Raw genomic sequence first — 17,139 nt, forward strand, 5'->3', positions numbered from 1 at the left:
ATTTGCACCGATCTGTGGCAGTACTTAGCTTTAATATTCTCATCAGCTTTATTAGAGAGGACTTGGTTTCATGTACTGTTTCACTGAGAAGGAATGAAGTCTCCGATCTTATAGCTGCATATCAGTGTGACTGAAAGGGTGGTGTTTAACACAGGGAAACATCTCCCTCTGGAAGTGAGGTTGTAAATCTCAGAGTTCTGGGTTCGAGCACCACGTTGGGCAAAAGATTCCTGCAGAGGGTTGGACTAGATGACATCCGTGGTCCCTTCCAGCTCTACAAGGCTACGCTATGAAGTGGACACTGCATTGGAGGAAACTGATGTGGCAGTAGCAACAATGCCTGAGCTCTGAGCTTGATATATTCTCCTTCCATGGAAGCTAACATGCAAATCCATATAACTGATTCCCAGGTTGCTTCCAAACGACCTGTTTACTGAGCATTCATTCTGATTTGTTTTCTGGAGCGTTAGACAATTTTGCATCAAGAAAATGTTATCTGACGTGTTTTTACAGGGTGGCGGAAAAAAGCAGGGTTGTTGTGCAAGAGCTCCAAATTATCTTCTGTTCCGTATTGTGAATTTGCTGGCTTGTGGCTGAATCCCACCTGAAAATCGCAAATGTGCGCAAGTGCCCCAGTGTCACTTTTTTATTTATTTAAATGCAGCTTTGAAAGAGGTTGCTTATTTTTTATTAATAATAAATAAATTAATTTGGATGATAATTTGGTCTTTTTATTTTAGTTTTTTTATTTTAATTGGATTAGGATTTGATACGGTAGGTTACCGTATTTTTCGCTCTATAAGACACACCAGACCACAAGACGCACCTAGTTTTTGGAGGAGGAAAACAAGAAAAAAAATATTCTGAATCTCAGAAGCCAGAACAGCAAGAGAGATCGCTGCACAGTGAAAGCAGCGATCCCTCTTTCTGTTCTGGCTTCTGGGATAGCTGCGCAGCCTGCATTCGCTCCATAAGACGCACACACATTTCCCCTTACTTTTTAGGAGGGAAAAAGTGAGTCTTATAGAGCAAAAAATACGGTAATTGGATGTTTTTAATTGGAAAATTAATTAAAAAAAATTAACAAAAAAAATATGAAAGAGGGTTTCTTAGAGCAGAGAAATGACGTGTGTGCGCGTGGATTTCCCTTCTTGAAACTGCTTTTCATTTTTAAAAAGCACATCGGGGCTGAGTTTGCATGAAACTTCTAGTTAGCTCAAATAGAACATGGAAAGATGACACAGAAATGTCAGAGCATACCATTGGTTCACACTCGGATCGCTCAGTGTGTTGGTTGCTGGTTGGATACCTGCAGTCTAACGTTAGAGCTCAGACTGGGGGTCTTTGTTGGTAGACATGATCTGAACTGTCTGGGTGTGTAGGACTTTAGTTAGAGCAGATGCTGGAAAATGCCCACTCCCTTTTTAATTGGGCTTAAGACAAAGCCACTTCCGACATCAGGAAGAGGTGGTGTTGCTGTGGGCTTACGCCTCCAACACTCGCACGAAGGCTGGCTTTCAGGGGATCAGGGGAATCCTCGAGCCGTGTCAGCCCCAGAGCCAGCCAATCGGCTGGCTCCGGGTGTGTGGCCTGGGTCATTTAAGGCCGGTGCGGCCCCGGGATCTCCCCTTTTAGACCACGCAGCTGATTTCCACTTGGCGAATTGGCACCGGCCATTTGGTTTTTTGCCTACCTCGTAGCAAATCGTCCCAACGTCTTTGGTTTTGGCAGTTAGATAGGGGTATTATTATGTAGATGTTTGGGGGGGAGCGCCATCACCTCCCCCAGATATTGAAGGGTAGTCCAGTAAAGGATTCCGGGGGGCGTTGCCTCATCTGAAACCTATGGAGGCCAGGGCCTAAAGCACACCCCCGAGCGGTGACCCCGGGGGAGTTCCTAGTTGATGTGCATCGCAGGGCTCCCCCTGCTGGTGTTAACCCTTTCCAGTTTTTATGCTAACAGGCTGAAGCCGGATAGTCTGATAGGACCAATGCCTAAGCCAATACCGCTCTTACCCAGTGGTGTAGCGTGGGTTGTCAGCACCCGGGGCAAGGCAAGTAATTTGCGCCCCCTAACCCGTGGATTTGCGCCCCCTAACCCATGGATTTGCGCCCCCTAACCCTAACCCCAACCCCCAGATGTTGCGCCCGGTGCGGCCGGCCCCCCCTGCACCCCCCACGCTACGCCACTGCTCTTACCTGTAACCAATCAAGTTGTGGCCAATTTTTGCCCATTAACCTAAACTAATGGTGTCCTGTGTCTTTATTCCAACTGGGGGGACGGGAATCGCCACGCAACACCCTGTCCCGGAATTTCGAGAGGGTAGTTGGAAATGCACACACAAAAATGGAGTCACTTTTCGGGTATATCGAGTGCAAAGAGAAAAGGAAAAAAAAATGCTGTTTTTCCCCTCTCGGCTTCTTAATTTTCCCAAGCCGCTCCTACAAAAAATCATTTTACCAAAGACTACATTTCCTTGCTCCTCCAGCTCAGGAACTTTCCTCTCTTCTTACATACATTCCCTGCCTCCTCTCCAACCAGAGAAGCTGTTTGACACCCCAGGTAATTTTCCTAGCACATTAATTTTAATATGAATGGAGCGTCAAAAGCTCCTTTGGAGGCTGTTAAATTCCCAGCCCGAGTCTGTTTATGGAAGCCGTCGCTGGATGGAAGAGAAGCTCTAATCAGATTGTAGCTACCGGGTCTTAGGTGGATCAATTATTTTGCAGCTGGAATTGATTGCTTTTCATCGCAGGCCCAAGCCTTTTGATTACATGTTTTGGAAGTACGGAATGAATAGCTTTGGACTTGTTACAGCCATGGGTACTAATCGGCGTGTAGCAGATAGGCTTGGCTTGCCAAGTTTGCCTCTGCAATTTTTAAGGGCCCTTTCCCTTTTTAATTTGTTTGAACTCTTTGCTGCCCCGTAATTGTGTGCAGTGTTCATGCTTTTTAATGCAATTTTAATTCCGAGCTTATGACTTGTTTGCAGAACAACACCGCTTGGAAGCCAGACTCCTGCCGGGAGTGCAGTTGCCATGGCGACATTGTCCTGTGCAAAGGCGTCGTTTGCAAAAACCCTCGCTGCGACTTTGGGAAGGTAAGGCGACGGAATGACGTCCGCGTGGAGAAATGGAGTGGTCATGGCAAGTTCAGTCTCTGGCATCTCCTTATAGGGCTGGGAAGGATTTCTGCCTGTAACCCTGGAGTGCTGCTGCCAGTCAGTGCAGACAGCACTGAACTCTATGGACCAGTCGTTTAACTCCATCTAAGGCGGTGTGGGTTAAACCACAGAGCCTAGGACTTGCCGATTAGAAGGTCGGCAGTTCAAATCCCCGTGACGGGGTAAGCTCCCGTTGCTTGGTCCCTGCTCCTGCCCACCTAGCAGTTCGAAAGCACATCAAAGTGCAAGTAGATAAATAGGTACCACTCCAGAGGGAAGGTAAACAGCGCTGCTCTGGTTTTCCAGAAGTGGCTTAGTCATTCTGGCCACATGACCCAGAAGCTGTATGCCGGTTCCCTCGGCCAATAAAGCGAGATGAGCGCCGCAACCCCAGAGTCGGCCACAACTGGACCTAATGGTCAGGGGTCCCTTTACCTTTACCTTAAGGCATATTCCTATTGTCTCTTCTTTCTTTGAAAGTGTGGCTCAGTCAGTAGAGCACGAGACTCTTAATCTTAGGGTTGTGGGTTTGAGCCCCACATTGGGCAAAAGGTTCTTGCGTTTCAAGGGATTGGACTAGATGATCCTTGTGGTCCCTTCCAATTCTATGATTCTATGCTTTTCGTTTATTACAGGGGTTACCAATGCGACAGGTGCCCAGTGGTACCTCCTATGGCACCCACATCATCATCATCATCATCATCAACAACTTATTATTTATACCGCGCCCATCTGGCTGGGTTTCACCAGCCACTCTGGGCAGTTCCCAACAGAATATTAAAAACACGATAAAAGATCAAACATCAAAAACTTCCCTAAACAGGATTGCCTTCAGATGTCATCTAACAGTCCGATAGTTGTTTATTTCCTTGACACCTGATGGGAGGGCATTCCACAGGGTGGGCGCCACCACCAAGAAGGCCCTCTGCCTGGTTCCCTGTAACCTCACTTCTCGCAGTGAGGGAAGTGCCAGAAGGCCCTTGGAACTGGACCTCAGTGTCCAGGCTGAATGATGAAGGTGGAGATGCTCCTTCAGGTATACTGGGCTGAGGCTGTTTAGGGCTTTAAAGTTCGGCACCAACACTTTGAATTGTGCTTGGAAACATACTGGGAGCCAGTGTAGGTCTTTCAGGACCTGTTTTATATGGTCTCTACAATGCACAAGAGACTTACTTCCTCTCCCTGCTCAGTTCCTATTTGCATTCTTTTGTTAGATTGAACACAGCTCCCCACAAAATAATAATAATAATAATAATAATAATAATAATAATAATAATAATAATAATAATTCTTTCCAGTAACACCTTAAAGACCAACTAAGTTAGTTCTTGGTATGAGCTTTCTTGTGCATGCCACTTAGTTGGTCTTTAAGGTGCTACTGGAAAGAATTTTTTTATTTTGTCTATGGCAGACCAACATGGCTACCTATCTGTAATAATAATAATAATAATAATACCCTTATGGATGCTAGGATTAGAAACACTCGATTGGGAGCCGCCCAGAGTGGCTGGGGAAACTCAGCCAGATGGGCGGGGTATAAATAAATTATTATTATTATTATTATTATTATTATTATTATTATTATTGCACCTTTCCATTCTGAACAGAGGAGGCCTATATTGTTGAGACTGTGTGTTGGAATACCAGGAATGGGCTTTTCTAGACAGATGGATTTGTGACACTTACTGAATGGCTTTTTCCCGTTCAGGGGGACGTGCTACAAACACCTGCCAACGCTTGCTGCCCTGAGTGCGTTTCGCAAACGGAGGGATATTGTGAGCATGAAGGACGGGTCCACGAGGTGAGCATTTCTTGTGTATCCCTTTCAACTTGTAGTTGGCTTTTCTTCTTGGAAATAACTCTTGTCTCGTTCCCTCTTGGGACCTTGCCTTGCTGCTTCAGATAGACATTCAGAGAACTTCATGCGGGAAACACAATCTGAGTGAGATCTAGCTGCTTGTCTGGTATGCCGGGCCGAGAGAAGTCTGTTTGCTTGATGGCTGGGCTTTCTTAATATCCACAAAGCGTTGCATTGATCCGCTCGGCCAATTCTTTGGCTGCCTTAGATTTTTCTCCAGTTCTTCCATTCGGGGAACTAGGTCAGAGTAGTCTTAGGCGGCTTCACACATGGTCTAACCAAAGTTATTGCTGCAAATTAACTTTTGGGCAGATACCCAAAGATGAGAAGAGGAATGGGGGAAAAAATAATAATAACTGGCGCACACTTGCTGCCAACTGGGTCAATTTCACAAGCTTGGCATTTTCGCTGCGAGAATATGAGTATGTTCGTTTCCAGGAGCTGGCTTATTGCATAAGTATAGAGGAAGAACAATTAATCATTTCATTTGTTTGCTCATTGTAGTATCTCCCATTTGTTGAAAATTTGGGGCTCACAAGGAGTAGCCATTGCTCCAACTAGTAGGCCTCTCAACGAGTCTTCACCATGCTAGCAGAAAATAGAACCCCATAGCTGTCAACCGTCCCTTATTTGGCGGGAAACTCCCTTATCCCAGCGCTGTGTCCCCCTGCTGTCTCTTATTGATGATGTCCCTTAAATTTCCCGGGTTTCAAAGGAAGCAGTTCCTCTCCCTCCCTCCCTGCTGGCCAGGGAGGAGGGAGGCTCCAACTGTGTTGCTTGGCTGCATTGCTCACCCAATAAGGAGTCTTAAGAACGACTGGGGGGTGGAGCTTGCATGCCTTGTGCCGATCAAATCGGCCGTGTTGCCTGGGGACTCACCTTTGCTCAGCGCTTCCCAGCAGAGAGGTGACGGTGGTTTTCCTTGCTGCATCCCCTTTGCCGGGTTGCTGCGCTGTGGGAACCACCGCTTGAGGCTTCGTTTGGCTGCTGGCTGGGCTTTCTGCCTTTGGCTTAGAGGGGCTCAGAAGTTGAACATACCTGTGCTTGGAAAATCCCTTATTTTGGCTGCTGATCCCTTATTTTTCGAGGCTGCTGGTCCCTTATTTTCAAATCTGTCAATTGACAACTATGGAATCCTCTTGTGCAGAGGCAGTGTAACTCCCAAGTTTTATTTGCTAGGGATAAACAGGGACCAGTCACCACTCTAGATTAGACTATTATTAGAGTGTTGTTTTTCTAGTATTTCCTGTCTTTCCATTAGAAGAAAAAGAATCAACAGGGTGGACTTTTCAGAGAGAATGGATGCAACACAGCAATGGGGAACATGTCTCCCTCCAGTGCGTTGCTGGGAATCCACCCCCCACCATCCCCAGCCAGAATGGCCAGTGGTCTGGGAAGATGGGAGTTTGGGACCCCCAGATGTTATTAGATCACAGCTTCCCCATCCACGGTCCAAGAGGGCAGGTGGCTGTGAAAACCAAATGGATCTGGCTGCCAGCCATTGCCCAGAATACTGGGCATGGATGGACCTCTCGTGTGGCTCAGAAAGCACAGTTTCTATGGGCTGAATCCCACAAAGGCTGCAGTTGAGATGGCTTGGTTGGTTGAGCATGAGACTCTCAATCTCAGAGCTGTTGGTTCAAGCCCCCTATTGGGCAAACGATTCCTGCGTTGCAGAGGGTTGGACTAGATCCCCCTTGTGATCCTTTCCAAGTCTATGATTCAATGAAAGTCATTGTGCGGGCAGAACAACTTCTGTAAACAAAATATTCCTATCCCACAGCAGCTGCCCTGCACCCACCAATCTGTTCTGGAGCACAGCAGTTTTTTGGGAGTATGATGGCGGGCACGTCATGGGAAGGAGAGGAATGGGAATTCCCATTGCATGAGCAGAAGCTGTTCTGCTCAGACAGCAATTTCTCCGGCTACAGCTCTACGCTTTTGGTCTCTGCCCACTTTGCTGCTTATATAACTTTTCCTCTGCTTGCTTCGCCGACAGAGAAAGTTGAGATCTAAAGGGTCTCTCAGGGGTGTTCTTTGCCAGCTGGCTAAACGGGGGCATAAAATGGAGAAACATGGCAGAATATAAAGATTTAAATGTCCTCCTTAGTTTTAAAGCAAGGCAATAATGGTTCCAGTTATAATGTATGTTCGAGAGTATTATTGCAGCAAATGCAAACATTAAAATATATGAGCCTGGCTTTATTTTCAACCCAGGGCTAGGAGGAAGGGCGATGATGTTATGAGTTCCGGTCGAGCCTGCCATACAGATCTGGCCATACTTTTAGTAGGGAGTTTAGTGACTGCTGGCTTAGTGGTTAGGAAAATGTCCCTTATCAGAACCAGTGGCCGGGGAATAGCAGAAACATCCCAGAATCAGGGTATTTCTAAATTTGCATCTACGGTGGTACCTCGGGTTAAGTACTTAATTCATTCTGGAGGTCCGTTCTTAACCTGAAACTGTTCTTAACCTGAGGTACCACTTTAGCTAAAGGGGCCTCCTGCTGCTGCCGCGCCGCCGGAGCACGATTTCTGTTCTCATCCTGAAGCAAAGTTCTTAACCTGAAGCACTATTTCTGGATTAGTGGAGTCTGTAACCTGAAGCGTATGTAACCCGAGGTACCACTGTATACATTTAATACATTAGAACATGTACAGTTTATGCAAAGCAGTGTCCTCTTCTGTGGTAGAGTCACAATGACTATCAGACCCAGGGGTTTGAAACCCATCTGAGCAGGGTGGGAGGTAGATGATATATCCCCCCCCCGCCAACTAAGGATGATGTAAGACAGACTGGGAAACAGACTGAGACCGAGCGAGGTAGGAGCTGCACGCTCAGAATTGCCTCTCTCTGGAAATCTGAGGTGGGGCAGTGGGGTTTCCAGCTTGTAGGAGCCAATCTGTGCACCTCCATTGCAAATATTACAGAGACACCTTCAATCCAGCAAACCTAAGTCTGGGTGTCTGAGGTTTTAATAGTGCCTGAGGAAGTGGGACACCCTTAAAAGTACAGTGGGTTAAGAACTTAATTCGTTCTGGAGGTCTGTTCTTAACCCGAGGTACCACTTTAGCTAATGGGGCCTCCCGCTGCTGCTGCGCTGCTACTGCACGATTTCTGTTCTTATCCTGAAGCAAAGTTCTTAACCCGAGGTACAGTGGTACCTTGGGTTACATACGCTTCAGGTTACAGACTCCGCTAACCCAGAAATATTACCTCGGGTTAAGAACTTTGCTTCAGGATGAGAATAGAACTTGTGCTCCGGCGGCGCAGTGGTGGCAGGAGGCCCCATTAGCTAAAGTGGTGCTTCAGGTTAAGAACAGTTTCAGGTTAAGAACAGACCTCCAGAACAAATTAAGTTCTTAACCCGAGGTACCACTGTACTATTTCTGGGTTAGTGGAGTCTGTAACCTGAAGCGTCTGTAACCTGAGGTACCACTGTATGTACAGAATAGAAGATGCTATGGTGGCTTGGATGGATTTAAAACAGGACGAGGCAAATTCATGGAGGGTGAAACCCTCAGCACCTACTAGCCATACTGGCCAGCTGTATAGTACCTCTGCTTTTTGGGAGGTGGGCAATGTGCCTCTGAATACCAATTGCTGGGAATCACAGGTGGGGAGAGTTTTCTGCATCATGTCCTGCTTCCCATATGCTTCTGGTTAGCCCCTAGGAGAAAAGGATGCTGACCCGAATGGACTATTGGTCTTTGATCTAGCAGGGCTCGCCTTATAGTCAAATGATCTGGTTTCCTTGGCATCCCATTTATGATGGGATTAGGAGACGGGAAAATATAGTTCAGCAAAGTCCCACAGCTTCTTCTGTTGCCAACAATTGACAGTTACCTGTTTTCCCCGCTCTGTTTCCCCCTGTAGCATGGTACGGAATGGGCTGGCTCCGAATGTACGACCTGCACTTGTGCCAATGGGGAAATCACCTGCACCCCCAAGGCTTGCCCTGCCCTCTCCTGCGAGGGAGTGGGCCCCCCCAAGCAAGGAGAGTGCTGCCCACGGTGTGGCGGCAGCGGAGGTGAGTGAGTAAAAGGGTGGTGAAGGGAGAGGGGATTCGCCCTGGATTTGCCCGTCTTGAAAACGTAAGCAGACTTGCCGCCGTTGCCGCGGCTTAGCCAAATGTAATCTAAGCTTGTCCATTAAGCTGTTGCTTATTGCAGGATTTATACAGCCACTTTTAAATAGGGGAGGAAAATCTGGCGCTTCAGCTATCCATCCATTTGATTGCTAAACCAAATTTTATTTTATTTTATTTTATTTTATTTTATTTTATTTTATTTTATTTTATTTTATTTTATTTTATTATACTGCCCTTCATCAAGGGATCAGAAGGTGGTTTACAATATAAAAACACAAAAATATCTAGCATATTAACAAACAAACACCCCCCCCCATTTTAATAGGCCAAAGATTCATAATTATTTAAGTGCTGATAGAGAGGGACGCGGGTGGTGCTGTGGGTAAAACCTCAGCGCCTAGGACTTGCCGATCGCATGGTCGGCGGTTCGAATCCCCGCGGCGGGGTGAGCTCCCATCGTTCGGTCCCAGCTCCTGCCCACCTAGCAGTTCGAAAGCACTCTTAAGTGCAAGTAGATAAATAGGGACCGCTTTATAGCGGGAAGGTAAACGGCGTTTCCGTGCGCTGGTGCTGGCTCGCCAGAGCAGCTTCGTCATGCTGGCCACGTGACCCGGAAGTGTCTCCGGACAGCGCTGGCCCCCGGCCTCTTAAGCGAGATGGGTGCGCAACCCCAGAGTCGGACACGACTGGCCCGTACGGGCAGGGGTACCTTTACCTTTAGTGTCCTCTTGGCTTAACTTTGGTGCCCTGAAAAAGCCAACCTAGGCTCACCTTTTTCCACCGCAACCTGTTTTGTGCTGGGCTGGCCTCTCAGTGGCTCACATCTGCCTCTTTCATTATTAAAACATCTACCGTATTTTTCGCTCTATAACACGCACCAGACCATAACACACACGTAGTTTTTAGAGGAGGAAAATCCGTAGGCATGCCACCCGTAGGCATTTCCTCCTTAACACGCACAGACATTTCCCCTTCCTTTTTAGGAGGAAAAAAGTGAGTGTTATGGTGCAAAAAATACGGTATATCCCTTTCCTCCAAGGAATTCAAGTACATAGTTCTCCCCTCCATTTTATCCTCACAGCAACCATGTAGGTCACCCAGTGAGCTTCATGGCTACTTGGGGATTTGAACCCTGGTTTCCCAGGTCCTAGTCCAACGCTCTAACCACTACACTACACAGACTATCTCTTTCTTTGCATGTCCCTGGCCATGTGCCTTTCTGAGGAGACATGTAGCAGCAGGGATTGACTGCCACACACATTTATGCATCATTTAAGACCAACTTTTTGGCTTCCTGTGTAATTTCTGATTTGCATTTACATGATACCTTTAACGAGGGAACTTTCAAGATCACGCAGAATTCCATGCCTGTTCAGCTGTGTGTGCATCAATTCTGTGCAGATTTATAACTCAGAGCATGAGAACTGGGAATGGAGGCGCAATCTATTATTATTATTATTATTATTATTAATATACCGCCCTATATACCTGGAGGTCTCAGGGCAGTTCACAGAACAAAATCAAAATATAAAGCCACAAATATATATAATAAAAATGAAAACAACAACCTACTCCCCTCCTTCGCCCTTCATCATGATGGCGGAAGGCATCTTTCCATTCTTCCGAGATTATTTTCCTCTTGGGAAAGGGGGAATATAGGGATACACCAGAGGAACACACATTTCTCATTTGAAACACAAGACTTTCCATGTGCTTCTGCGTCCCTTCTTGACCACAAGGGACAGATTCAGAGGACAACATAACTATGGAAGTGTTACAGATATGCCTGATGTTGTGAGATTGCTGTTTGAAAAACAAAGAGCATAACCTCATGGACTCTAGAATAGGGGTAGGAATCCTTTGGCGTCCCAGATGTTTCCGAACCATTGCTGGATGTTCAGCACGCTGTCTGGACCTGATGGGGAGCCAGGCTTTATGAACATCTGGAGGCCAGAGGTTCACCAGCCCTGCTCTAGAATGTTCCGTGAACCTAGGAAAAAACCAATTGTCTTCAATGCCTTTTAGAGCCTTGCTCTTTCGATGGTCAAACGTACCTGGATGGTGAGGATTGGAAACCCAGCAAGTGTGCCAGATGTGTCTGTCAGAACGGGACTGCGCAGTGTTTCACCGTAGTTTGTCAGCCTACATTGTGTAAAGAGGTAAGATCATGCATGACTTCTCTGCATTTTATTCAACTTTTAAAAAAATGGTTATTATTTATTTTCATGTTCAACTTTGTCATCCAGGTACTGAAAAAACAAGGCATTGTCTTAACTTTATCTGTTTCCTCTACTGTGACTAACTGGAGCTGAGCTTTAAAAAAGGTGGGGCAGGCATTTCATGAAAACTTTTGCACCCTGCAAAATGATTCCCCAGTTTCGGAGAGGAATGGAGCAAAACTGTTATTGCCTTGACTCTGTCTTGGCTTCGTGTTGACGTCATGTAGTTTAGTTTGACTGCATGGCAATGTGACATGCATTACATTGCTTGCAACGTGATGCCAAACCTCACTTTTGAGTGAGAAAATGTTTGCAGTCCTATTACTATTGATAACAGTGAGGTGCCCCCACCGTGGTTCTAGACGACATGGAACCAATTCACCCTGAGCAGAAGTAGATGTTAGAATTCCTGCTCCATGATTGCGGTCATGGGATTTTTGTCTTTCACATGACAGTATATGTTTTGACCTCGGCCCTCCAGATGTTTTGAGACTACAATTCCCATCATCCCTGACCACTGGTCCTGCTAGCTAGGGATCATGGGAGTTGTAGACCAAAAACATCTGGAGGGCCGAGGTTGAGGAAGCCTGCCATATGCTATCAGCAGTCAGGGTGGATTAGTGAGGATCCTTGGGAGGTTAGGACTGTTAGAATTCCTGCTCCATAATTGCAGTCATGGGATTGTTGTCTATCACATGATGGTATATGTTTTGACTCCACAAAATGGGAAGTGACGGAGACAGGATGTTTATGTTACTGTGTTCCGTGAAGTGGGACTATTGTCCTTTGTTCTTTTTCTCTTTGCTGCCTGATGCTAGAGAGAGAGGGAGCCATGTTGCAGTGCTCCGTGTGTGTTTATATGTAAATAAAGCAGATTAGCCAAAATGCTGAGTTGCTGAGGTCTGTTACGCAAGTTGCGAAGACTCTGCGGATCCCTAAATTTGCCGATGTCTCTTGGCATCGGTCGCTTTTGAAGAAATCTTTTGAAGCTCCTGAACGATCGACCACGAGGGAGAGAACATGACAGTCAGGCATGTGTCTCTGCCAGGGTCCTACTCGAGTGTAGGCTGAACTCCTGACAGTAGGTTCAGTGAGGCTTGGATTAGAAAAGCCAAAATGAGGGTGGAATAAGAAGATACTTGTGTAGGAACAGACAGAGACACTTGCGTGCTTAAGCTTTGGAGAGAAACAGGATATACAAGAGAGACTAAAATCACACCCACACTATACATTTAAAGCATTTTTGTACCACTTTAAGAGCCATGCCTTCCCCAAAATATCCTGTGAATTTTGTAGCCTGTTATGGGAAACAATTATTAGGGACTGCTTCCTCAGTGACCCATGGCTATGGTCACCATTTCTGGAAAACAGACACTTTCTGGCAATGTGACTTTTTTTTTAAAAAAAGCATGTTCTGATTGGGTCCAAATATAAGTAAAAGGTAAAAGGTAAAGGACCCCACGATGGTAAGTCCAGTCAAAGGCGACTATGGGGTTGCAGCGCTCATCTCGCTTTCAGGCCGAAGGAGCCGGTATTTGTCCGCAGTCAGCTTTCCGGGTCATGTGGCCAGCAGGACTAAACTGCTTCTGGCATGACAGAACACTGTGATGGAAACCAGAGCAGTGCATGGAAACACCATTTACCTTCCTGCTGGAGCGTTACCTATTTATCTACTTGCACTGGTGTGCTTTCGAACTGCTAGGTTGGTAGGAGCTGGGACAGAGCAACGGGAGCTCACCCCGTCGCGGGGATTTGAACTGCTGACCTTCTGATCGGCAAGCCCAAGAGGCTCAGTAGTTTAGACCACAGCGCCACCTGCATCCCTTTGGGTCCAAATATAAGCTTCCCCTGAATATAGGCCACACCCCAAAAAGAGATGTCTTAAATTTTCTCTGCCTTCTTCCTCCTTCAGCATCTCACGTCCATTTTTGGAGAAGCACCTCTTCAAGTTCTCTCCAGCGTTCTCTGTTGTTTCCTTCCTGTATCCACATCAGCCTTTCTGTTGGTTTTAAATAAACCAACCTTCGCCCCCTGGTCTTTTGAAATTGTAGGGTCTCCAACCTACTTTTATTCCATTGGCCTAAGTTGTCTCATGCCACATATATCCATTTTAACTTTATGGCCTGTAAGAGCACAATTCTAGGCCACACTCAGATTTCATACAAGCTGGATTTGGTGGGGCAGAGTGTGGCCTTTATTCAGATCAATACAAAATGTTCCTGCCAAGAAATGAGGCGGCTACATTTCCTCCCATCTCATTTGTAGACAGCCCTGTTTCCATTCTTTATTGCTGAGTACCACCCTCCAAATTACAGTTGGTGTCAGGAGGTTGCTGCCTTTATTATTTTTTTGCTATTCTGCACATTCCTTTTTTACATTCACTGAACAGTGCCCTTGATATGTGGGCTTAGTCATCCAGGTTAGCAGCTGAAACCTTGGCCGGGGAAGGCATTCAGCAAACAATCTTCATCCTCATAAATTTATTTTCACTCTTCACATCTTCTCACCTGCGTCGGAAGCAGCCAGGTGTTCACATTAGTAATACCCAGTTCCTTTATTAGATTCACCCCCTCCCAATTTTAGAAGAATTTATAACGCAGTAACATTTAACGGCAGTTAACAGCCAAATACCTTTTTTTTTCAGAGGGTATTGTCATGTCAGAGGATTAGTTCATAAAGATGTAACCAGCCTATTTCCTCTAACAGATTAATGCCAGTTTTCTGACGAGAGCATAAAACTGCTTTCAGGCAGCATGCTAAAATGCTCTGCGCAAAACACGAAGAGTCGGAAGAAATGAGCTTCAGGACAAGCTGATGGGAGATTCTTGAACATTTTCATCTCACCCCACATCTTTGCCACTGATCACACTATTATTTAATCAGCCAGTCATTAGAATGTGGAAGAGATGTATCGGTGAGACAAGGAGGGTGTGAATAATCAGACCTGTGGGCCTCTGGGGTTAACGCAGCAACAGCAACCCAATTCCCCCTTTAGCTAATTTTGAGAATGTTTGATAGATTTCCTAAGATGAGGCTCTAATGGAAAATGCATTAACCTTAACGGTGAGGCTCCTACCCTGTTCATTCTTCTCTCTCATTTTTCATTCCCGTACTGGTAAAGTGTCCATCAGTAAGGCAACACCGCGTCTTCATTCCTTCTCCCAAAGTGAGAGATAGCTCACTTGGTAGAGCATGAGACTGTTGGTCTCAGGGTTCTGAGTTCAAGCCCCACGTTGGGTAAAATATTCTTGCATTGCAGGGAGTTGGACTAGATGGCCCTTGTGGTCCCTTCCAACTCTACACTTCTATGATTCCATTGCCTCCTCGAGGCTAGGAGGCCGGCAAAGGCTGGACCTGTCTCCTCTTCAAGGGACATCATTGACAACAGCTACCCTGTTTTGCTGGGGCTTAGGGGTGCCCAGGGCAAGCGGTGATGGCTGCCAGAGACTCTTCCGGCTCAGCCCAAGGCAAGGCGATTCACGGGACCTTGGCCAGTTCCCGAGGGAGCCTTGTTGGCTGAGTTGCGCAAGATGGGGACAAAGATGGCAGGGCTCCCTTTCAAGTAGCTGCTGCCCCTACGAATTGAATTGAATTCTAAATTATATTCCGGAAACGTGGGAGATTACAAGGGGAGATTACGTGGGAGATTGCTATATTAGAAGCAAATAAACTTGTTTTGATGAACTGGAAGAGCCGCAAAAAGATTCCATGGAGCACATGGATTGATAATATGGACAGATTATATGGACAGCTGCATATGATGCAAATTAAGAATGGATAAATATGAAGAAATCTGGAAGGAATATTTAAGCGGTAAGGCGGATAGTGGTGGGAAGTAGGGGGAGGATAGAGAGGTGGGAAAATATTGTTTAAAAGGTGCAGTCAGTGTATTCAAATCTGTATTGCCAAATTGTGTTATTAGTGTTGTTATGGTTTTTGTTATAGTATGTGTCTTTTGTGGTTGTTTGTATTAAAAATGATTAAATAAATAATAATAATAATAATAAAAAGTAGCTGCTGCCCCTTGGGAGAGCCATGAACAGTTTTTCCAGGGCATGTAGCCTATTCTGCATTCATTTGCTGCTGTGCGGTTGTGAAGTAGGAGAGCCTGCAAGGGAGTCATCCTCAAACAAGGGCAAAAACGCCCACCCTCAAACCAGCACAGTATAGAATGGGGTGCTATGGGCTCCCCATCATCTGAAGATACCTGCGCCTTCACTTTTCTACATGGAATCAGTGGCTCCCCTTGAGATTTGAGAGATCTCAGAGTTGGACTTGAAGCTGCAAAGCTTCAGCTGTCCCCCTGGAGTCTCCAAGGGCTGAAATCGGGGACCCTTGGATGTGCTTTGGAAGTGCTGGAGGAGGATATGTCAAGGTGATGCAGCGTGCAGAATCAAAAATTAAATGCAAAAGGGATCCCGAGACACATTTCATTAATATTGTAGAGCAACAGAACAGAGTGGCCTCTTTGCCCTCAGCCTCAACTCCAGTCTCTGCCTGTATCTCTCTTGCCACATATTTAGTGCTCAGTGCAGTTCACATCCTTTCTCCCTTGCTGGGCCCCCCAGGGCCAGCAAGTAAGATGGCAGAATTGGTTGTTGGTTGCTAGAAAATAGGCTGTATCTATCCTTTGCCTTTACCAGTTAGCAATTCCTACAGCTGTAGTCATCCTGGGGGAAAGGGGCTTAGCTACCTGGGGCAAAGTTAAGGGGAGATCTAGGCCCCTCTGTACCTTGTCTTTTGGGGTCTATGGAGGGCATTAGATCTCAGGGACAAAAGGTCCCAAATCAAGAGGGCTGCTTGATTTGAGAGCTTTAGTTATTTGCAAAAATGACCTGCCAGGTGAAACATTTCCTTGATATACTCTCTCTCTCTCTCTCTCTCTTAAAAATGATTTTATTTATGATTTTCAATTTTATAATAATTTCCGCATTTCAAAACTCCCTTCCCCCTCTTTCTGCGGTTCCTTCAGTTTATTTTGAATATTTTCTGCATATCCAAATTCACTTAATTTTACCATTTATTCGTCTACTCTTACAAAACTGCAGATTATTACAATAATCCTGCCAATGTTCTTATCTGTTTACAGTTTATTTGCAAACATTCAATAAACCATTTCTATTCTTTTATAAGGCGTTTGCTATCTTGACTTTCTTATTTTTCCGGTAAGTTTCGCCTTTTCTGCTTATTCCATAAATGTTTTTATCCATTCTTCTTTGGCTGGGACTTCTTCTTTTCCATTTTTTGGGGGCAAGTAACATTCTTGCTGCCGTGGTTGCATACATGAATAAATTCCTATATGGTCTGGGTCATCCTGTCCAGTGGCGTAGCGTGGGGGGTGCAGGGGGGGGGGGCTGGCCGCACCGGGCGCAACATCTGGGGGTTAGGGTTAGGGGGCGCAAATCGACGGGTTAGGGGGCGCAAATCGACGGGTTAGGGGGCGCAAATCGACGGGTTAGGGGGCGCAAATCGACGGGTTAGGGGGCGCAAATTACTTGCCTTGCCCCGGGTGCTGACAACCCACGCTACGCCACTGGTCCTGTCCCTATAATTCCCAGGTCTGGTGTCTCTCTTATTATATGCAATTTCTTTCTTTCCACCCTCCCTTTCCCCAATGCTCAGGATGAAAGTGTGGTTGTACCTGCTGGGAGGTGTTGCCCACAATGCACTCCGAAATCCTGCTCTACACCTGGGAGAGCATATGAGGTAAGGAAACCTTTTGATGAAGGCAGGCAGGAATTGACTTGGCGTGGGCTGCATATGACACATTTCTGCTCCTCTCCCGGCACTGGAGGCTTTTGCCGGCGTGAA

The 17,139-nt window shown here is 46.2% G+C and overlaps 1 protein-coding gene across 2 annotated transcripts in view; it reads left to right on the forward strand.

The window, feature by feature from the left end:
* Positions 1–17,139, forward strand: part of FRAS1 (Fraser extracellular matrix complex subunit 1) — a 388,317-nt gene that overhangs the window by 151,877 nt on the left and 219,301 nt on the right. For both annotated transcript variants that reach the window (XM_083520384.1, XM_083520385.1), the window contains exons 3-7: positions 2,993–3,100; positions 4,872–4,964; positions 8,896–9,049; positions 11,135–11,268; positions 16,951–17,034. In XM_083520384.1, coding sequence (XP_083376510.1) covers positions 2,993–3,100; positions 4,872–4,964; positions 8,896–9,049; positions 11,135–11,268; positions 16,951–17,034 — 573 coding nt within the window. The remainder of the gene's footprint in view (positions 1–2,992; positions 3,101–4,871; positions 4,965–8,895; positions 9,050–11,134; positions 11,269–16,950; positions 17,035–17,139) is intronic.

This window comes from Podarcis liolepis, assembly GCF_965112155.1.
Source record: "Podarcis liolepis genome assembly, chromosome: 9".
Lineage (NCBI taxonomy): Eukaryota > Metazoa > Chordata > Lepidosauria > Squamata > Lacertidae > Podarcis > Podarcis liolepis.